Source organism: Bradysia coprophila, unplaced genomic scaffold (genome assembly GCF_014529535.1).
Source record: "Bradysia coprophila strain Holo2 unplaced genomic scaffold, BU_Bcop_v1 contig_70, whole genome shotgun sequence".
Lineage (NCBI taxonomy): Eukaryota > Metazoa > Arthropoda > Insecta > Diptera > Sciaridae > Bradysia > Bradysia coprophila.
Window position 1 is genome coordinate 1,520,912 of NW_023503941.1, and position 23,907 is coordinate 1,544,818.

At 38.1% G+C, this 23,907-nt stretch overlaps 1 protein-coding gene across 4 annotated transcripts; it reads left to right on the plus strand.

Annotated features, from left to right (window-relative positions):
• The first annotated feature begins 633 nt into the window (after positions 1-633).
• Positions 634-23,907, plus strand: LOC119083639 (glutamine--fructose-6-phosphate aminotransferase [isomerizing] 2-like). 4 transcript variants are annotated; one of them, XM_037193376.1, is made up of 10 exons: positions 634-1,626; positions 14,427-14,624; positions 14,699-15,015; positions 15,101-15,242; positions 16,172-16,192; positions 18,648-18,671; positions 21,886-22,043; positions 22,155-22,994; positions 23,054-23,317; positions 23,396-23,907. In XM_037193376.1, exons 1-10 carry the CDS (start codon positions 1,620-1,622, stop codon positions 23,504-23,506), a joined length of 2,082 nt encoding a protein of 693 aa, XP_037049271.1. In that variant the 5' UTR covers positions 634-1,619; the 3' UTR covers positions 23,507-23,907. The 4 variants fall into 4 exon arrangements, with proteins under 4 accessions (XP_037049271.1, XP_037049273.1, XP_037049274.1 ...); XM_037193378.1 differs by lacking the exons at positions 16,172-16,192; positions 18,648-18,671 and adding an exon at positions 20,061-20,084; XM_037193377.1 differs by lacking the exon at positions 16,172-16,192 and having other exon boundaries at positions 1,182-1,626.

The following is a 23,907-nucleotide window of genomic DNA, read 5'->3' on the forward strand; positions in this document are numbered from 1 at the left end:
GCGGCCTCGAGTGACAGTGTACACATCTAGTGCCTAAAGAAGCATTTATTAATCGGTGGCATAATAGTTATTTATACAACCGAGTGATAAATGCTTTTTTAGGCACTAGATGTGTAGACTGTCACTCGAGGTCGTAGGTCGAGTGTGACAATACACATCGTGTGTCTAAAAAAAACATTTGTCATCGAGTTTGATACAACGTTTTCCGCAATAAAGAGCAACGGAAGGTCCTACTTTTCGTCACTTGTTGCAAAAATAACAATTTTAATGAAACAAACAAAAAAATCCTAACTTGTTCGTGTGTCAATGAAAATGCTGCATTTATGTATCTTTCCATGCAAGAATTAACCGTGTGCGTGCGGTACAAATTCGCATTTGGTGAATTTTATGTGTAAGGAAGGATAAGTTGTCTTACCTCATATCTAATAAAATGACCCAAACCTTGGTCGACACATTGAACAAATATTGACCCGAAAGGAGAAGCGCACTTGAGTTCTTACATTATCAGAGGATTTTATTTTAAATTTTTTGCGCCAAGATGTTCATCGGAAATTGTAAACCGCTGATCAGTCTTTCCACTTTCAACGAAAACACTTTCCGTTCATTTGGTAGTTCATCACGTTCATCATCATAGAACGTCAAAGTGACATAACGATAAGAAACACACAGTAAATTCATGCGGGTCATGTTTTTTAGTCCAAAAAATTCAGTTTTTTAACAAAAACAAAAAGATTTTTTCCGACAACCGTGATGTAATTCGTCAAAAGAAGTATTATCGTTGCTAGTGTTTAGCGTAGATTACGTATTCTAAGTCAATTGATTAAGAAAAACATTGAACAATCGTTGTTTTCACGTCGGCGAAGTTTAATTGAAATTAATTCAGTGTTCGCTAGCGGTAATTCATTAACTAAAACTAAAACGAAAAACTAGGTGCGAAGTGTATGTTACACCAAACTATTGAATTTGATTGCATCTCAGCAATCAGAATGATAGAGTGAAGAAGTGGACAAAAATCGAAAGCTCTGTCCATTCCGTGTTTATTAAATGCACCGACACACTCTTTCCATTTTACATATTTTTACCCAATAAAAGTTTTAAGCGCGGCCAACATTTGTATACATTCGGTTTTTTGGTGTGTGTGCGAGATACCTTCATATATAGTAAGAGGTTTATCGAACGGCATTCACATTCGCTAATCAGAAGTCGTTGGAAATACACCTTTTTTGGCTTAAAACAAATTGGTTTCGTTCGGATATTATTTTCCACTCACAAGTGTATTGTTTACCATCACAAACAGTTTCGCGTTTCGTTTTTTTTTGCTCATTTGGCACATTTTCTATGCACAAATATCATTTGATTCATTCGGGATAAATAACTAGTGTGTTTGGAAGTGAATAAAATTCGACTTAATTGTGTTGACTGCAGTGCATAAACAAAATCAAAAACGAACCAATAAAAAAAACAAATTGAAAACTGAAGATTTTCTGCAGAAAAAGATACGTGGCACATCTCAGAATAGATTTTGTTATTAAGTTTTCTTTAAAAAAAAAATCAGCGAACAGCAAATAGAACGTGTCTGATAGCTAGAGAGCGAAAAATCCATCAAAACAAACAGCATAATGTGCGGTGAGTAAAGCGTTTGAATATGTTTTATGTCAACATTTTAAGGCAACAAGGTAGCAAGTTCTCATTCTATTCATCTGTTATCGATAACGACGACAAAAGTAATGACACGCTCCGTGTAATGTGGTCCTTTAAATTAAAATTACTTTGATCGATGGTAGTAATAGACCCGCTAATAATAATAATGGTCTGTCTGTTCGACCCAGGACAACAATATGTTTTGGCCTTGACTGTCGTTAAATTGCATCGACCATGATGAAATTGCATGAAATCAAAAGCGTTTTTTTACATGGAACATTTGAATCGTGTCGTATACTACACACTTGGGAAAATTCATATGAAAATGTACACGAAGGTGCGATTGGATGAACCTCCTTTATCACATTCGAATCAGTAAATATTTACTCTCTCTCTCTCTCTCTCTCTCTCTGCATTTTTAATTCGAAAATTTCCACATCTTGACTAAATCGAAATTATCGGTACGTTTCAAGGTTTAATTGAACTTCGGATGTTACCCTTTATGGTATTTGGTATTGACTCAATGAATTCTTTCAAATTTAAAGAGCATTCGTCAGAAAGAAAACCCGTGTGTACCACTTTACCATAAAAGTTGTCGTAAAATGCCAAAGATTTTAGGCAATTGCCGAAGACAATTAAACTATAACAGAAAATCGTTGTTGCCGAAAACTATAACATTCAGAAAATTAAAAAACGAGTCGATCATTTTGAACGACATTCAAACAGGGCTGGTACAAAAATCAAAAATGTTCTAAGTTACATCCCTGTTGGGTCGAAATAATTTGGAATTCTGGTTGGTCTGATGGCATTTTTATACAGATTGTTGTTGTTTTACCATTTTGAGGAGCAATTGTTGTGTGGATTCTTTGAAACATTTTATTTCGATAATTCGGTTGCTCAAACGGAATTTTAATTAAAAAAAAACTTTGAAGCTTTTGAAAAGCTCATACCACCCATTATGTCTCCGTCACACCGTAGTGTAAATACTGTTGATCAAAAAAACAAAAAAAATTGTCTCCGTTATCACACTCAATTCAAGTTTCTAGCACTTTTCTTTGAGATCGAAATGAACGAATGGGCGTCCCATTTAGCTTTTGAATTTTAAACCTTTGAATGACGCAATTTCTGCCGAGCTTACGTGTAAATTGTAATTTAGAAATTGTTAATGTTTGTTCAACTGTAATCAAAGTGATATCAACTAGCGACGACGTAGACTGGTGAATGATTCAGACACAAGTGTAACATATTAGAAATTAAAATTCAAACTAGTGTCGTTGCTACGAAACGTTGGTTAGCTGATGGGTGAAATAGAACTCCGACATAAAACGGTCGCGTCAACGTGATATTGGAATGTTAATTCTTGTGAATTTGCGCAAAACAATTGTTGGGACACCAGTTCCTTTCGCGGATGACGTGCTCACTTTTATGCGACGATTTATTGTTCTTCGACAGTTGTAATCGTCGATGAACGTCATGCTTAACATTTACAATCAACTAATGGGAAGGGTCTTTCGTAATCAGCCTCATTACACACTCTACGAGAAAACAGTGGCCAGTAGGGCGTATCGAATTTTGAGAATTTTAAGGGTCGCGATAGCGAGTTCAGCTACTGTTATGGAATATTATGTGCACTTACTGGCCAAGGTTACCTCGACTCAGCAACACCGGTTACAGTGCCTGCACTGGCTTCGTGGGCGACGTGGGTACACTTAAAAAGTCCATTCATTAATGTTGAAAAAGTGGTTTCGGATGGATCGCCGACCGGGACAATGCCTAGTGTACTGGTAGTACTCGACCTCCTCTACAACCTCATGCCAAAAGCTAAACTTAATAATTTGTCTCTCAGGAAATAAAAGTCAAAAACGAAAATGTCGAACTTTCGATGTTAGAAAACCTCGACAGACACACCTTTTGGACCATCGGTTTCTTTGGCAGTTTTGTAGAGTTTTTACCGCTCTACATCCTGCTAGAACATTGTTTTCAGAAATACTCTCAACTTTCCGAGTTATGACCATTTGAAAGTTAAAGTCGTCCGGTGGGACTTCTTCCCGGGCACCTTCGGATCCATCAACCATATGCCTGGACTTAGTTTTCAATGATCTACGTTTTCCGCACACAGGCTATCGCGACCCTTAAAATTCTCAAAATTCGATACGCCCTAATCAGCACTACTTTGGACCGATATCCGCTTTGTCTTCTGCATTGTTCAATTGAACGACGTGGTCTAGCTCGTTTATCAATAATATTTTAAATAGCAACGCAACATGCAAATCAATTCATTTAACATAACAAATCGGCAATGCAATGCGGAAAAGTTTTGTATATTTGTAGCGGTTTCTCGTTTATAAATCCACAAACTGGTGGTTATCGTCGTTCAGAAATCATAAAAATTGTAACTGTGCAATAATCGCCGGGTATAGACCATCAGACTCATATCTAAGCACAACAAGGAAGACAAATCGAATTTAATTACTTGCAAAGGTTACCTTCATAAATCTGGTTGCCACGCTGTTCCTGAATGGTATTCAATATGGTTTTAAACACATCAATTGAAGTGAAAGGTACCCTATACCATTCAATGTATGTTGAATTCAGAGTTGTTGCGTTTTATACTTGTTAAGAGGAAAACTTGTTCACGCAGTAGTTCCACTCCACCTTCATGATTTATTAGACGTTAGTCGTCTGAAACGAAACGCCGGTATTTTTATGACTGAGTGTGTCATAGGTCCGATAACTTCAATTCATTAATTTTTATCAGAATACGATTACGATTGTCGCACTACTAAATTATAGGCCATTTACCCAGCACATCCATTGAGTGGGCGGCTTGTGAAGTTGATTTAATCTTGCTATGTAATTGAATGGGCCTGCATTTCTAGCAGCATATTAATCAAACGATTTTCTAAATGCCAGGTATGATGCAATGAGACTGTAACACACCTTTGTTTGTCCCCGTTCACTGAGAGCGCACATCGAGACAATTGTACATTAGGGCGTATCGAATTTTGAGAATTTTGAGGGTCGCGATAGCCTGTGTGCGGAAAACGTAGATCATTGAAAACTAAGTCCAGGCATATGGTTGATGGATCAGAAGGTGCCCGGGAAGAAGTCCCCCCGGACGACTTTAACTTTCAAATGGTCATAACTCGGAAAGTTGAGAGTATTTCTGAAAACAATGTTCTAGCAGGATGTAGAGCGTTAAAAACTCTACAAAACTGCCAAAGAAACCGATGGTCCAAAAGGTGTGTCTGTCGAGGTTTTCTAACATCGAAAGTTCGACATTTTGGTTTTTGACTTTTATTTCCTGAGAGACAAATTATTAACTTTAGCTTTTGGCATGAGGTTGTAGAGGAGGTCGAGTACTACCAGTACACTAGGCATTGTCCCGGCATTGTACTACAAAATCTGAGAAAGTGAAATTTGTGAGAAAAACAACAAATAATCATTTTAATTAGCTATTTGACCCACGAACAGTAGTAAGAAGTCGATTTCGTTGCAAATACACATTTTTCGATATTTTTACAAAAGGTTGACCTTCGTGGTATACCGTGTCAATATAATGTGCTACATCGAGATCCCAAATATTTTGTAAAAGAGTTCAGCTACTGTTATGGAATATTATGTGCACTTACTGGCCAAGGTTACCTCGACTCAGCAACACCGGTTACATTGTCTGCAATGGCTTCGTGGGCGACGTGGGTACACTTAAAAAGTCCATTCAAAAATGTTGAAAAAGTGGTTTCGGATGGATCGCCGACCGGGACAATGCCTAGTGTACTGGTAGTACTCGACCTCCTCTACAACCTCATGCCAAAAGCTAAACTTAATAATTTGGATCTCAGGAAATAAAAGTCAAAACCGAAAATGTCGAACTTTCGATGTTAGAAAACGTCGACAGACACACCTTTTGGACCATCGGTTTCTTTGGCAGTTTTGTAGAGTTTTTAACGCTCTACATCCTGCTAGAACATTGTTTTCAGAAATACTCTCAACTTTCCGAGTTATGACCATTTGAAAGTTAAAGTCGTCCGGGGGGACTTCTTCCCGGGCACCTTCGGATCCATCAACCATATGCCTGGACTTAGTTTTCAATGATCTACGTTTTCCGCACACAGGCTATCGCGACCCTTAAAATTCTCAAAATTCGATACGCCCTAATGTACATGTTTAGTGAATCCACTGCCCTGATTACCAATCTCTATTTTTGTTCGGGCCCGGTACATCCTATGATCCTATGGAAATCTGCTGTCAGGGAGACCAACTGAACGGAGTCCGATCTAATGAGCTATCCATTTCTGAACAGGACTGTGTTCAATGCGTAGTTGTGGCTTGGCTTTTTCATATTAGATCTTCTCGATCCGTTGAGGTAAGGCGCACTCATGAACCGATTTCATTATCTGGGTCACGCATGTACCGACTCTTTCAAAGAAACATTCGAATGTCGATAACACCGCTGCCTCCATTCAATAATGTGTTAATCAACTCGACCCGTACGTTTCGAAAGATAAGCCAGATAAAAGCATGCAATCAGAAGACAGACCCGTCCAATCTCATTACCATTCCACTGTCTGACGTTGATGTTGACGTTGACGTCAGTGGTGGTGTCTAACGGTATGCGATCCAAAAATAGAAAAATAAAAAGCGCAAAAGTCACTCTTCGTTCGTTTCCAATGCATGACCTATGATCATTGATCAAGTAAGTTCATGTTTCGTAACATGAGCTCAAAACTCATCTCATGTCTACAGTCTATACATTGTAACGCTCTAGTCTCTGACCATTAAACCAATTTTATGTTCAAAAGTTTGGCTGTGCGTTTTCTCTGTTTCTTGTTCGTTTGGCTTAAAAATGTCATGGTCACAACCGAGGATGTAGTAACAGAGTGTGTGATATAATTGGTCGGTGATTGGTTGAAATCGTTAATTCAACGATAAATCCCATATTCGATGTGATCGTGTCGACAAGAAAAAACAATAAATTTGCTCAGAACGACTTACGGTCGTCGACTGGCACAAATATTGCAATTCAAAGGCAAATGTGGTTTAAGAAGAAAAGAAAAAACCGAAAATTTAAGAGAAATACAAAGATCGAACGCCACAAAATAACAAGACTGAAAACCTGAAATAAAGCTAAACAAAAAGTGAAAGTTGAACGCGTTCATAACAAATAAATAATTGATATCGTTACATACAGAATGTTAATAATGTGGGCAAATATCAGGTTTGGGAAACCATTTTTATTGTCAAAATATGAAATGACAATTTCTCATTTGTAAATCCATTTTCAATTTCATCCGTTTGTTTGATTAATATCTAGCGATGTAATGTTATAGCACCCATGCACCCAACAACAAATCGACGTAATGAAAGTCAGTAAAACATTGGTTCAAGGCGTATTAAAGAGTGTCATTTGAATGCATGTGTAGTACAGATAGGTTTAGACATTCGCGTTGAGCCGAGTATGTAGGCAAATGATTTTTTTTCTTTTTGCTGACGTATGCATATGAAAGGAGTGTCTACATCTAGTCTGTTGCGGGCGGCTATCGTCTATTATGGAAAATGAATTTAGATTTCTAAACGACACACTGTGGCTGATGAGGCCTTACGTATAGTAAAATGTGTGTTCAAAGAATTGAAGTAAAAGATTTGAAATGAACCTCTTGAAAATGAAGTAGTAGATCCGATAGTAAAACTGCTGATATGCCTTTGTCGTGTGTGAAACGCTAGCAATGCATCATGAATTACTATGTTTAATCTTCTGGTATCGAAGTTTGATCTAGCATAATAAAACCGAAAGGTCTTAATACGTAAGCTTCACTTAGGTACACCAAGCTTCGTTTGGAATAGAATGACGATTACCAAGGAATCACGATTCAATGGATTAAGACATTTGTTCATATATTGTTCGTTGACAAGCGGATCGCCACCGGTTTCTAATGGATTTTCATTTTTAGACCCGTACGAAGTACTGGGGTCTTATGCGTTTACGCATACGTTTGTAACACGTCGAATTGAACTCCCTGAGTAAGGGGAAACCTATTGTGGTTGTCTAGAGATGCCAAATCAGTGAAAAAAAATGTCCGTCTGTCCGTCTGTCCGTCTGCACGATAACTTGAGTAAAACGCATCCGATTTTGAAAATTCTTTTTTTTCCCGTTTGGTAATGTCAAAAGACAGGCTAAGTTCGAAGATGAGTGATTTTGGATCGACCCCTCCCGAGCTGTGGCCCAATAAGTGCTTTACGGTTTTTCGAAGATATCTCCGGACATTCAAACGTTACACTTGTAAGTGATACGTCAAATAAAAGGTATTTACAATACCGATCGACAATAAAAAAGTTTATGGAAATCGGATGACCGACTAGTGAGTTAGACCCCTTGGTGTGAAACAGGCACAGGGCGGCAAGCAGTTTTTGCTTGTAGGTCGGCCACATTTCAACATATTTCGACTGTTTTAGCTTTATTAGATAGGTATTGACCGTACCAATCAGGGAAAAAAAGTTTTTGAAATTATGTTCTCCGGATCGTGATAGGTCTCTTGGAGTGAGCTCTTATCTGGCTACTCGGCCGTACAGTGAACGTGGAGTATTTTGTCAATATCTCGAGTAAATTTCATGAATTTTTTCAGTGTGGTTAGGAATGTCAGTGTGGTTAGTAGTATCAGTGTGGTTAGGAGTGTCAGTGTGGTTAGGAGTGTCAGTGTGGTTAGGAGTGTCAGTGTGGTTAGGAGTGTCAGTGTGGTTAGGAGTGTCAGAGTGGTTAGGAGTGTCAGTGTGGTTAGTAGTGTCAGTGTGGTTAGGAGTGTCAGTGTGGTTAGGAGTGTCAATGTGGTTAAGAGTGTCAGAGTGGTTAAGAGTGTCAGAGTTGTTAGGAGTGTCAGTGTGGTTAGGAGTGTCAGTGTGGTTAGGAGTGTCAGTGTGGTTAGGAGTGTCAGTGTGGTTAGGAGTGTCAGTGTCGTTAGGAATATCAGTGTGGTTAGTAGTATCAGTGTGGTTAAGAGTGTCAGAGTGGTTAAGAGTGTCAGAGTGGTTAAGAGTGTCAGAGTGGTTAAGAGTGTCAGTGTGGTTAGGAGTGTCAGTGTGGTTAGGAGTGTCAGTGTGGTGAGGAGTGGTCAGTGTGGTTAAAAGTGTCAGTGTGGTTAAGAGTGTCAGTGTGGTTAGGAGTGTCAGTGTGGTGAGGAGTGGTCAGTGTGGTGAGGGGAGTGGTCAGTGTGGCAGTAGTATGATCTTGGTTAGGAGGGTCAACGATTTTTTCTTGCACATCTGGCAACATCTGGTTAACATTGTAACGTCTGTTTTTATCTTACCGTTGTCTTTTCGTGTGTGTGACGGGAAACAAACGGTAAATGCAGATCGAAATAACAATGAGGTAGATACCAGGTCAAAATAATGAAATTATTTACTTCCTCCATCAGCCTATTTGTCGACGAAAACGAAATTACACCGATTGCAATTTTTGATATAAATCTTCTTCTTATGAGACGGACGAACAGTGAACCTGGTCTATTTCTTACAAATTTGCTGAATTAGTGAAATTTTGATAGAGTTTTGTCGAAGTTTCTATTCCCTTTTTAGTGTCGTTATTTTACGAATGAGGTTCAGGAATAGCAGAGTTAAGTGATCGATATAAACTTTGGTTCTTTCCACCGTATCCAAAACTTAGTTCGGGTTATCCCAGAAGAAAATTCATATTTTGTGAAGTATGAAAGGTGACATCTAAGGAAGATTTAAATTGGTACATTGTTAGGCAACACGGAAGATGAATGTAAATTCCAACCGCAAACCTTCACCGCAGGACAGTTTCAACTTTATCGTAGGAATAATTTTATGTTTATCTTTATCCAATACACCTGCTCCATTATCACAACAATTGATTCGACCGTTATGCTAATCAATTGTCTGATTGTAAAGTTAAAGACTTCGTACGATTTATTTTACCAAAATTACGGCAATAAAACATTTTGCTCTATGCTAGGAAGTCATAAAGTCTGCTGATTAAGAGCATCAACTGAATACATGTACCGTACCTGTACTTCGATCATTTACCTAGAAAATGGTATCTTTATGGTCGTTTTCTTGTCGGTGTATAATTCGTCAGCGATAGATAAAGTTGGAAAAAAAATACCGATTTTGCATTCGTTCAATTAAAATTTTGTCGATCCACTTCATTGCCACTGCCACATTGCCATTATTTTGATGGTTTCGCCAAATAATTGTTGGTGAACAACATTTCATTTTTATATCAATCTGGCTGATTCCACGAAGAATTAATTAAAAACGAAAAGGAACAACAAACACTCGACACTTTACGATAAACAACTTTTTTTATCTCGTAAAATTGTTTCCGGTAATTTTTTTTAAATTCTCAACCATTGCAATTGTGTGTTACACTTTTCGAATGTGTGGACAATGTGTATTACAGTTCGAAAACAATTATCTCAATTTGTTAGCCAATTAGTAAAGCTAGTCATTGAAAGATATCTATTTGTCAAAATTGATAGTCTATTGCATTGAGTCATTGACGCAGATCTAAAGTTAGACGTTGGGCCGTCAGCAGAGCCTAATATTTGGGAATCGTTTATTTTTGGGAGTTTTAGGGAATTTTAGGGAATTTTAGGGAATTTTAGGGAATTTTTGGGAATTTTTGGAACTAATTCCCAAAAATTCCCTAAAACTCCCAAAAAATTCCAAAATTTCTTTTTTTTTTTTGCAGTTTTATAATTAAAAGAATCTGCACATGGCTAAATTGCTGCCTACATTTCGGGGCGAAATTTTTATTATTTTAATGATAATTTGGGACTAGGATTCTTTTTAGAAAACGAACGACCATCGTTTGGTGTTAAAATGTGCTAGCTTTTAGTAAAAATTTAAATGTCTCTCAGTCCGAGTCACGAAAATTGACACATATTTTGAGTTTTCTCGGAGGTAGGTTGCATCACCGCAAACATTTATATTTTTGCTGAAAGCTAGCACATTTTAACACCAAACGATGGTCGTTCGTTTTCTAAAACGAATCCTAGTCCAAAATTATCATTAAAATAATAAAAATTTCGCCCCGAAATGTAGGCAACAATTTAGCCATGTGTATCCTCTTAAATGCTCGTAAAACATCAGGAAAAGTTCAAAAACCTATAAAAACTATGAACAAGCAAAGAAAAATATTTGGGAACTTTTTTTTGTAATTTTAGGGAACTTTTGATAATTATTTCCTAAATACTTGGCTCTGAAGGGTATAATTCTCGTGGATGTACTCGCACCAGCCAGGGGTGAGCAATTTTTAGTTATTTTTTCCATTTTTGTAGGCCTCTCCAAAGCTGACATCAGTACAACATTACAATAAGTTAAAGTAATTATTCTTGAGTTATTGCCGAGAAAAGGTTTTCGTGACCATCTTACATGCAACTTTGAACGCTTTAACCGAAAATTGAAAAAAATATTCCAAAAAATGAAAGATACGATTCTCTAGAATTGAAAGACCAATCTAACGAGCTATCACTCCTTAAAATCGGAGACCGCTTGTTCCCCTATCACTATCACCTGCAGTTTTGGCGATATACTGCTTAAGATGTATTTACTGAATATATATTTTCAATATGTTTTGAAATATTTCTTGTTGTTTTTTGGGAATTTTAGGGAATTTTTGGGAATTTAGGGAATTTTTGGGAATTTTTGGGAATTTTTGGGAATTTTAGGGAATTTTTGGGAATTTTGGGAATTTTTGGGAATTTAGAGAATTAATTCCCAAATATTAGGCTCTGCGTCAGACTGTTCACTCACTAATGCTGAAACTTTTCTGATTTCGCAGAGTTCCCACGACTTAGGAAATTTTAACGGTAATTTTAGGAGATTTTGCAAGTAATTTTAAAGTATTTTAGGAGATTTGATAAAGGTTTTATAAGTAATTTCAATTAGGGGTGTGCGATGGATATAGGATCGAGACAGGCATAGTCCACAAAAAATTGTTATCATCCCTAGATGTCAAAAACTCGATTTTCTCAATTGAGCCATTTTGCCTCAATTTTAGACCAAACAAACACTCACGAAACAAACATTTCTCACATGATTTTCAAAAACTTTTTTGTTCTGAATAGCCTACAACATTCGCAAGAATTTAAGCCCACTTGAGCAAAGATCGAATTATTTTCTTGATAGAATTTCCGAATTTTTCCACTCAATTTTTCATAGTCGGCAAACTTTGACGACTCACCAAAAATACCTTCTCGACAAACTTCGCCTGGATTTAATTTTTTCTTGTAGCACTGGACTCCAATTAGTAGAATAAGACTAATGCAGCTAACAAAGATCTCAAAGAATGTTTTTGGTAGAAGTCAAAGTAGGTGGAAGACCGAAAACTAAAAAATTTAGCTTCTATGATTTGTCTCAGGTTGTAAATGAATTTTTAAAATTTACGCCAGTCTCGATCCTTTCTCCATCGTACACCCCTAATTGACAAAAAGTTTTTTTTTTATCAAAGCATCGTTTTCCTTATGTAGTTCAATAATTGAAACTTTTATGGTTTACACTTTTTTGACGCCAGTTAAGACCAGCAACTTGGTATTTATCAGTTGTTTCTTGTCGACTGGACCCTTCTTTCAAGTTAACAAGATTCACCATAATTTTGGTCGAAGTGCGACGATAGTCGCATCTACTAACAAGCTGAGATCCTCGAGAATATATTTGTTTTCGCTAAATCCACGTTCAGGATCGCTGTTTGCATGACTCAAAGAAAGGACTGTTTTCAAATTCATTGCAGCGTAATTAAAAAAATTCTTTGATAGTGTGGGCTATTTTTAGGAATTTTAGGAGTTTTAGAAGATTTTAGGAGATTTTAGGAGGATTTGGTCCATTTTAGGAATTTTAGGAGGAGTGGGAACTCTGGATTTGTCTTCCTCGCTTTATCATTGCTTACTTACTTTAACATCCAGGGTCAACGTAGTTGTTAGATCTCTTCCAAACTTTTCATATTCCAGCATTTCTCGCTTGGTTGAATACTGGTGCATTTCGAACCATTAATCCTTTAATCATTATGTCTGGCGATGGGGCTTGTGGGTCACTGAATGGTAGAACATGTGCTCAGTCTAACTAGCTGTTAACCCATAATCTTCGAGGATATTCTTCCACTTGTCAAATACTTTCTGGAGCTTTGCTACTCTTTTACTTGCTATGTCGACGTCGTCAGCGAATTGTAAGCTCAGCAAAAGCTCTTGCATTACTTCGGATGTAAGAAAGTTAATGACAATGTGACAATGTGGAAGAGCAGTGGGCTGAGTACGCTGCCTTGGTGTACTCTGAGTAGCATGCAGAAAGGCGCCGAAGTTCTAGTTGTTAGTGGTTACATCTTTGTACATGCCCATTATGATGTGCATGTATTGCTCTAGCACTCCATGGCTACGTAGTGCGGTCCAGAAACTTTTTCAAGATTTATAAAACTCGTATGAAGGTCCTTTGCTACGTGACTTGGATGGCATCACTTTTGTATTGACGCTACTCAAGCATCCTAATGCTACTCATCTGTCATCTACTCTCAAGCTTCCACACATATTGTCTAATTAGCTAATAAACGAGCCATCAGAACAGTTGGAGCGTTTGCTGCGACTGAGCCCCGTACAAACCCGTACATCCATTGCGTACGTGACCCTATCGCGTCTGTCACCCTACTTTGACCGTAAGCCTATTGCGCCGGTTAATGTAGTTAAAGTAAAATTATTATGAAATGAGTACATCTTACAAATTGCGCATAGCGCAATTACAAAGCCCCGTACGACGTTCCTTTCAAATGGAACAAAAATTTCAAATCGCCCTAAAAATTTTATTTTTTTGAGTATAAATACACAAAGGCCCTAGTAGTGGCCTTAGTCCGAGGACCCAAATTTAAAATTTTTTTCAACAACATTCTATTCGGCCTTCGATTACCTTCCAAATCAAACAAAAATTACGAAAAATGAATGAAATTTACTCGAGTTCTATGTAAAATACACATAGGGCCCTAGTAGCATTTCACTTCTAAGGCCCACTCACCCGATTTTAAAAAACTTTTTTTCCTGGATTTTAATTGACAATACCTATCACTTGCCATGTCATTTACATTTCCATCGTTTGTTTTGCCATAAATATCACCAAAAGACCTTAAATCACTTAGGTGGCCCTAACTCACGAAGGGCCGACCCGAATATGCCCATCTTCGAACTTAGTCTCACTATTTTGACTATCTTTCAGGGGAAAAAAAAATTGAAATCGGATTTGATTTACTCAAGATATCGACGTGACGGACAGACGGACACACAAAATTTTTATTGCAGATTCGTCATCTATGAACATAGGCAAACACTTTGTCCTTACCGTCTGCTTCGAATTCCATCAATTACACACGGCATCGTAATCCTATAAGCCCCTTTGTACTTCGTACGGGGCTAAAAATGTGTTAAAACGTCTCAAACACAAGCGGTAAACTACGTGATGAGAGCTGGGATTGGCCATGCTTCATTCTTTTACCAATTAATGCATTACAGGACACCAATCTACTTACACAGTAATTGTCAAAGTAACGCAAGAAGGGGAGGCGTATGTGGCTCGTGTCCCATAGAATTTCATACATTTTTGTGACAAGTGAATTTTTGCGTGACATACTTTATGAACGGCCTTTAGAAGCTACTTCGGCAGTACGTTAAGTCTGCCCCTTCATTAGTTTTAACATAGATTTTTCTACAAGGAGAGATTCATCCCACTTATCCTCCATCCTCTGCTTATTGATTTCAGTAATAAAATTAGAATTTCGAATTTTCATTTTGCAGGAATTTTTGCCTACTTAAATTACTTGACGCCGAAGACTCGTCGGGAGATCTTGGACCATCTAATTGCTGGACTTAAACGTCAAGAATATCGTGGATATGACTCAGCTGGCGTTGCTTTCGATACTATTGACGGTAAAAACATGACATTGGTCCGACGATCCGGCAAAGTAGATGTCCTTGTCGAAGCAATCAGCGAAAGTGAGTGCACATCTCCCCGATTCTGTTTATTATTTTCGAACTTCCTAAGCTCTTTTCCATCGCACCAATTTAAGCCTACGCAAAAATTGAGGAAAACGACGAACCGATTGACATCCATGTTGGCATCGCGCACACAAGATGGGCAACGCATGGTGTACCCAGCGAAGTTAATTCGCATCCACAACGTTCCGATATGGATCATTCGTTCGTTGTCGTGCACAACGGTATCATCACCAATTACAAAGACATCAAAACATTCTTGGAACAACGAGGCCATCGATTCGAATCGGACACGGACACAGAAATCATTGCCCAACTGATACATCATTTACATCAACAGCATCCAACGTACTCGTTCAGGGAATTGGTGGAGCAGGTCATTCAGCAATTGGTAAGTCAATTAAAAAAGAAAACGTTTTCTGGTCGACGATTTTTGATCTCCCGCACTTCTTTTCCTTTTTTATTGTCTCACACAGGAAGGAGCTTTTGCCTTAGCTTTCAAATCGCGTCACTTCCCCGGCGAATGTGTTGCATCTCGTCGAGGCTCACCGTTGTTGGTGGCTATCAAAACTAAGACGCGCTTGGCCACTGATCACATTCCAATTTTGTACGGAAAAGGTAATTGTTTAACGAAGCGAACGCCCCGTTTCAGGGAAAAAGTCTCGGAAGAGTCTCTGTTGGGACTATGATATTCCGATCGGTTTGCAAGGCTGTTTTCGTTTTTTTAATGTGAATAGTGTTGATAATGAGTTTGATGTTCGATTTTTTACTATTTTAAGTTCAAACATAACATTCTGTGAATAATTACCAGCTGCGACGATCTAATGCATCCTCTTTGGAACGCAAGAGTCAAGTGACTTATCGCGACTAATCGAACAAAGGGTTGTGCGATAAGCCATCTCCGAAAATATTTGTTTTAATGTTCCTCTCGCAACAGATGTGAGGTGGTGTCGGCATGGTAAAAAAATCAATTCTTGCTTGAATGCAAATAGACTATTTGTAATGCCACGGTAACAGTAACCTCGTTAGAGCCATTCTAGTGCTGAAAATCAAAAGTGTGAGACTCTTTGCATTCTATTCAAACATTTCGTTAAAGTATTGTTGTACGGGTTGAAAGCCATTTGCTTGTGGACCCCAATCTATTTGATTGGTGACATTAATATCCCACACTCTAAGTGGAAACAATTGCTCAATATTTGCGATAGCAACGTTCGGAAAATTCGTTCAAAGCATTAGATCGTTGCAGCGTGTGATCTTAACCAATTATTAACCAAATTTTTTTTTTATCTTTTCTATTTTCCTCGTCAATCTTGGTTCTATGTCTTCGAATTGTCTACCATAAAAAATAATCCAAAAAACAAACACACATCCTGTCAACTTGAATCCTGATTATCTGTACCACTATCTACACCAATGTGTTTAAAAAAAAAACTAAATTAACAACAAAACAACTGATAATACTGTGTTGTTGTGCTGTTACCAATAAATAAACAAAATCAAATTTATTTCACATTCACATTTCCAATAAAATTCTTTGACCTAATCAGATGACCACACCGTCAAAAAAGGTAGAGATTTCGTTGCACTTTTTTTTTTAAATTTATTTTTTCATTTAATTTTTGCCACTTTCACCCCATTCACTTTCATTAATCCACCACTTAACAATAGGGCGTATCGAATTTTGAGAATTTTAAGGGTCGCGATAGCCTGTGTGCGGAAAACGTAGATCATTGAAAACTAAGTCCAGGCATATGGTTGATGGATCCGAAGGTGCCCGGGAAGAAGTCCCACCGGACGACTTTAACTTTCAAATGGTCATAACTCGGAAAGTTGAGAGTATTTCTGAAAACAATGTTCTAGCAGGATGTAGAGCGTTAAAAACTCTACAAAACTGCCAAAGAAACCGATGGTCCAAAAGGTGTGTCTGTCGAGGTTTTCTAACATCGAAAGTTCGACATTTTGGTTTTTGACTTTTATTTCCTGAGAGACAAATTATTAAGTTTAGCTTTTGGCATGAGGTTGTAGAGGAGGTCGAGTACTACCAGTACACTAGGCATTGTCCCGGTCGGCGATCCATCCGAAACCACTTTTTCAACATTTTTGAATGGACTTTTTAAGTGTACCCACGTCGCCCACGAAGCCATTGCAGACAATGTAACCGGTGTTGCTGAGTCGAGGTAACCTTTGCCAGTAAGTGCACATAATATTCCATAACAGTAGCTGAACTCTTTTACAAAATATTTGGGATCTCGATGTAGCCCATTTTGTACTACAAAATCTGAGAAAGTGAAATTTGTGAGAAAAACAACAAATAATCGTTTTAATTAGTTATTTGACCCACGAACAGTAGTAAGAAGTCGATTTCGTTGCAAATACACATTTTTCGATATTTTTACAAAAGGTTGAACTTCGTGGTATACCGTGTCCATATAATGTGCAACATCGAGATCCCAAATATTTTGTAAAAGAGTTTAGCTACTGTTATGGAATATTATGTGCACTTACTGGCCAAGGTTACCTCGACTCAGCAACACCGGTTACAGTGTCTGCACTGGCTTCGTGGGCGACGTGGGTACACTTAAAAAGTTCATTCATTAATGTTGAAAAAGTGGTTTCGGATGGATCGCCGACCGGGACAATGCCTAGTGTACTGGTAGTACTCGACCTCCTCTACAACCTCATGCCAAAAGCTAAACTTAATAATTTGTCTCTCAGGAAATAAAAGTCAAAAACTAAAATGTCGAACTTTCGATGTTAGAAAACCTCGACAGACACACCTTTTGGACCATCGGTTTCTTTGGCAGTTTTGTAGAGTTTTTAACGCTCTACATCCTGCTAGAACATTGTTTTCAGAAATACTTTCAACTTTCCGAGTTATGACCATTTGAAAGTTAAAGTCGTCCGGGGGGACTTCTTCCCGGGCACCTTCGGATCCATCAACCATATGCCTGGACTTAGTTTTCAATGATCTACGTTTTCCGCACACAGGCTATCGCGACCCTCAAAATTCTAAAAATTCGATACGCCCCACTTAACATCGACTAGAGTCAGACGAACAGTTTGTTACATTGACCGGATAATTTGACGTGGGGTTTTTGGACGTTTTCGAAATAAAGACAATATTTACTGGTCCAGGAGGCTCTTCTGACAGTCCGCTCGGTTTAAGTTTTTCATGTGATTGAGCATGAAAAACTGTTTTCCGGCCGGAAAAGTGGTTTATTTGAAGAAATTTAAGGTCAAATATCTACCGAACGTGCGAGAAAACGTTTTTTCATGGGAAACAAAATGGCTTCGGTCGATGTAGGGATTTTCCCAAAATGTGACCCGGAAAATTCCTAAATTTTTAGTTGACCTCACTGCGTCAATTCGAAACCGATTTCAATAAACCTTTTTAGAAAGCTTGGAGTCAGTGCCTTTTGCATGCTGCATGGCAGGCTTTACACCGTTTACTGGTCGTCGAGATATAAGCCAAAATTTCCACGGTTCCTAGAACTGACGTTTTCCAACATTATTTAGTATTCCTCTCTATGTGACGCTTAATTTGCTGAAGAATTTTGAAGACTAGCCTGTCTGTGGGCAGTCTAAATTGTACATCCGTTAGTCTAATCAACCAGCAGACGTTCGACTAAACGATAAGAAAGGGGAAAAAGCTTTCAACATATTCTGTCAACTTTTACAGATTTTTTGAAAGGACTGACGCTCACGTTAGTGGTAGAGAACGGAAATTCATCATTCTGGTAGATCGTTTCACTTCGTTTTTCTCGAATTTTTTCAGACCACAAACTTACTTTAGATGCTGGACTATCTCATTTCCTGTCACAATTATTTTAATTTTTTTCAACTGCACTTCATGTAGATACTCCCCAATAATCATCATAACCACTCCTTTTTGCTGATTTTTATTATTTTTTTAATTTTTTTTTTTTTTTTTCGTAAAACTAATCGTTTTTGTGATTTTTTTTCTCTTTCTTGCAATTATGTTTGAATAAATTGTTTTAAATTAATTATCAACCGTGTGCGCAGAATCGGATGCTGCCACCCATCCAGGTAAACGAAATTGGTTAAAAATTATTATTTTTTTTAATTTCTAATAATTTCCTAAAGTGAAAGGCTTAACTCAAAATTTTATTAATCAAAATTCATCCGGATGTTTCTGTAAAGTTTATCTTACATTCAACTTGGGGAAACATTGGGACATTTGGTGGTTTATTTATATTACAAAAGATTAGGTGACGGACTCTATACTACCCGCAAAATTTATAAATTAATCTAAAGAATTGTACATACGATACTAATAAGGAAATAATTTACGAATTACAGCTCACCGTTCTGTTGCAGCAAATGTGAAATGTAAACAATGTGCTAATTGCTGTGCTAGTCTTTATCCGATAAGCGTTCGATGTCTTAAGCGATAGGGTGACGCACTTCTTGGACTAAATGTTGTAAATGCGCTAAATCGAGAAGTGTGTCACCTGTCAATCATGTCCCCGAAAAACTCCACCTTTTTTGGGAGAAGAGGTTTTCAAAGTCAAGTTCTTTCGGAAAACTTCAGGACCTTTGTTGCTGCACATCATAAAACTATTTCATGTGTGCGGTGTTATCAACCTTATTATGTTGTCTCTTCGTGTAGAAAAACGGTTAATCACACCATACACACATGAGATAGTTATTTCAACAACGCAGGCTGATTATGTTCTCATCTCAGCTGATACTTCGGATGTCATTGTTGTGGAAACGTTCTGTTGACATCGGGAAGAAAGTAGGAAGTTTCATATCTTCGGTGACAACACTCTCCACATGAAATTTCCCAGTTTTTGCCCTATGGTAACAACTAACTATTGTTTTGAGGTTGTTGCTTGTGGTCAGAGCGCAGCGTTTTTCACAACCAAGCCTTCCGAAGCACCAGCTCGTCATTTGCATTGTGCAAATAGCTATTTTTGCGACAAGTATACCTAAATTTTCCAGATAATTTTACGCAATAAAGACTGGCACGCAAATTAATCTAACCCTGAAACAAATGAACGTTTTCCAATGGAAAATTTCCAAAGCTTTGGCACATCTTAGTTTTCGATGTTTTTGAAGTTTCCAGCGTTTACATTGCTGAGGTGTTTTCATCATTAAAATTGTGAACGCTGACACCTTCAAATTGTCGATATAACTCGATTGTGATAGTTACTCAAATAGAGAAGTTGACGGAAATGGGCTGTGCCTCTCTTTCGAATGAACTTTCGTTTACATTTCGTGAAGTTTGCAATGTCAGAGGCAATGTCTGATGGACGGATAAAATGTGTCTGCTCTGTACATACACGTATAATGATTGATCACAGTCATCTCATTTGAATAAAATCTGAAATTTATAATCCATTTGAAATATTAGCTGGAGCCTGGTACTAATCACAATAATTAATTTTAATTTTTTCTTTGAAAATTGCGCAGATTATTTGGTGTTGGACATGAAAGGTGAATTTATAAAATTGTATAGAACCAAAAAAAAGTTAATTTTTGTGCCCGCATTATAGTTCTGCTTTATAGACAGACAATGTACAAAAAACAAACATTTTACACATTTTCGTATACTCATTTTTGTGTCGACGTTCGTAACGAGAAAGCCAACTATTAGCCGTCCTATAAATCATTAAAATTCTACAAAATCCAACTCAAAGATCTCAAAATCCCGATTTCCATATGTACAATCATTTAAAAAGTGTTTTTCATTCGTGCGGCGTTAATAACCTTATTTTCTCCACTCAAATGCGGCGATAAGATGGCGTTTTGTTGACGCTCTCTTCGATGACAGTTCCGGTGAGAAAATTTTTATTTTCTCGCCTCTTGTTTCTCCTGTCACTCTGTTTCGGTTTTGAAAAATGGTGCAACTAGTTGATGAGTTGTTGAAAACCGGTTATTCTCGTCATGCACGGATGACAAATTGTTTGTTCAGCTTGGGTAGAAAGTGGGAAATTCCAACTAGAGCGAATTCGCTCTTGTTGAAATTTCCTAATTCTCTTCCCTTGGTAAACAAATAACCATTTCAGTTGGTCATACTGATACAAACACATTGCCTTATACGGTGTTTAAGTAGAGCAAGATGGAAAATCAACTCGGGGTCTTCTGTCATCGATAATACAAAAGAATCTGACAGAAGACCCGAGATGGAACAATTGGTTGTTATTTCGGTATCTCTATCACTTAAACACTTTATACGTGTTTGTATCACTGGGCCAGCTGAACAACAGCTGAAGCAAGTTGCATCACATTTATATTTTAAGCAGATCAGCTGACCAGGTCATTTTAAATCCCTGACAATCAGGATAACCTTTCAAATGTGAATTTTCGATGATTTACAGATTTCAGCTAGGTTCAGGCCATATCGAATCAGGTACGGCTAGAATTGGCTTTAAAAATTTACATTTAATTTTAGTGGTCGAACCGTACGGTTCAGAAAATGCCATAAAATTCAATGCCGTCGTTATACGCAAAGTGAAAAAGCGCATGCGGGTGGTTTTAATGGTATGTGTGGATCAGCTGGAAAACAGCTGAAGCAAATTCATGCTGAAATTTCACTGCACTTGACTGTATTTTGGAAATTTTAATTTTTTGCTCACATTGCTCTTAACACTCAAAGGCAATAGCTCCGAAAAAAAAACATTTTTCGTCTTGGATAGTGTAACAAGATAGCATGCCTTCAATCCTTACAGACTTTGTCAAGAGGGAATGATAGGCACTTAGGCTCTCGCTTTACAAGTCTTATCTGAACAACTGACCGAATGACTTCTTGCTATTCATTCCTAGCTAATTAATCATGTCCTGCATAGCTACCCTACAATCATCTTTAGCGTCAAATGTTTTAGAAACACGACCAAATCAAACCGTTATTACAGCAACGGTGGTTGTGTTGAGAGTTTAAATAAATAGAAATGTGCTTCGACTTCACAACGTATTGTCTTACCATAATACGCTTACACACACACACCACCAACGCACTTCAAGCAAATGTGCTATTAATGACAGCTGTCAAATAGAGTACTATTTTGTATGAAATTTTATCCCCACTCTTTTTACAGTGTAAAATTTTGTATGGAGCACTGTCAAGTTTTAGTACCCTATTTAGAGTACCACTTTTGCTTGAAGTGCGTTGACACCACACATAACTCATAAATAAAAACGTCTTTGGTTGATGGTTTTCTGGGGAGGCACACACGCTTCTCACCAGTCTTAAATATCAGAAACCAGAATTTTAATTTAACGAAATTTTCTCAACCAGAACATCGGCCACATGGAGCGCCACATGAATTGCCGCTGTTACCTCGCAACGAAAGCACTTCTGAATTTATGCCCGTTGGAGATAAGGAAGTCGAATATTTCTTTGCGTCGGATGCATCAGCTGTGATAGAGCACACCAACCGAGTCATTTATTTGGAGGTAAGGAAATTCACTCGTTGCTTCTGTGGCATAAACATTGCCTTGCCATTTAACGATGGAAGGAGCTTCGTTCGTTCTCTCTTTCTAAACATATTTTCCGTCTTCTACTAGGACGATGATGTAGCGGCTGTAAAAGATGGTGCTCTGAGCATTCATCGTCTACGCAAAACCTTAGATGATCCACATGCTCGTGAGATAACAACGCTCAAAATGGAAATCCAGGAGATCATGAAGGGCAAATATCAATATTTCATGCAAAAGGAGATTTTCGAGCAACCGGAATCGGTGGTGAACACAATGCGTGGTCGTGTAAATTTTGTCAATAAGACCATCACTTTGGGCGGTATCAAGGATTACATTCCTGAGATCAAACGGTGTCGACGATTGATGCTTATCGGTTGCGGTACTTCATATCACAGTGCAGTGGCCACACGCCAACTGCTAGAAGAATTGACCGAACTACCTGTTATGGTTGAACTGGCATCGGACTTCTTAGATCGAGGAACTCCGATTTTCCGTGACGATGTGTGCTTCTTCATTTCACAGTCCGGTGAAACGGCCGATTCATTGATGGCTCTGCGATACTGCAAACAGCGCGGAGCCCTCATTGTTGGCATCACCAACACTGTCGGTAGTTCGATATGCCGTGAATCTCATTGCGGTGTTCACTTAAACGCTGGACCAGAAATCGGTGTCGCATCAACAAAAGCCTATACGTCACAGTTCATCTCCCTGGTCATGTTCGGTCTGGTAATGAGCGAAGATCGTTTGTCGCTGCAGCCACGACGACTGGAAATCATCGAAGGTCTGCGAAACTTGCACGATCAAATCGAAAAAGTTTTGCAATTGGACGAAAAGGTGAGCGAACTGGCAAAGGACTTGTACAAACACAAATCGCTGTTGATAATGGGACGTGGCTACAATTTCGCCACATGTTTGGAGGGAGCATTGGTGAGTACATCGGTTCCGTATCCGGAATACGACGACTGATGGATGAACACTAATTACAGAAAGTCAAAGAATTGACGTACATGCACAGCGAGGGTATAATGGCTGGAGAACTGAAACATGGACCATTGGCGCTGGTCGACGAATCGATGCCAGTATTGATGATTGTCGTACGTGATCCCGTTTACGTTAAATGCATTAACGCTCTGAAGCAAGTGCAAGCTCGCCAAGGGCGACCGATTTTAATTTGCGAAGAAAACGACACCGAAACACTATCACATTCCGAAATGTCATTAGAAGTGCCAAAAACAGTGGACTGCTTGCAGGTAATGAGAAAGAGACACAGAGAGTGTCCTAATGTCTGGCGGTCGATCTTAAATATGACGGTTTTTGGTGTCTTTCAGGGTGTTCTTACAGTCATTCCAATGCAGCTACTCTCCTATCACATTGCAGTTATGCGCGGATGTAACGTCGATTGTCCGCGTAATCTGGCCAAGTCAGTTACAACCGAATAAATCCGGCTGTGAGTGGTTGCTATCGAAATGGAGTATATTATTGTCGCGTGCGTAAAAACGAGAATTTGGAATATCAAAATGAAAGATTTTGCTTGATGTTGTCGGGAATGTTGTTCTCCCATTTCTGTTTTTTCGAAACTTTTATTTTTTGTTAATTTAAAATTCAAAAACTGACGCTCGGTGCGTTGAAGTAAAATGTCTAATTTATTCGTAAAAGTCATCGTTTTGGTCATTGTTTTATTGGAAATTTTGACGATAAATTATTTTTGTAGCCTGTAAACACGAGAGCACTTTAATATGGGTATGAGGGTAAGTCGATTAAACGAACACACACACAGAATGAACTTGTTTTTATCTCTTTAATGGTTTTTTAATAAAAAAAATTTCTTTCGAAAAAAAAA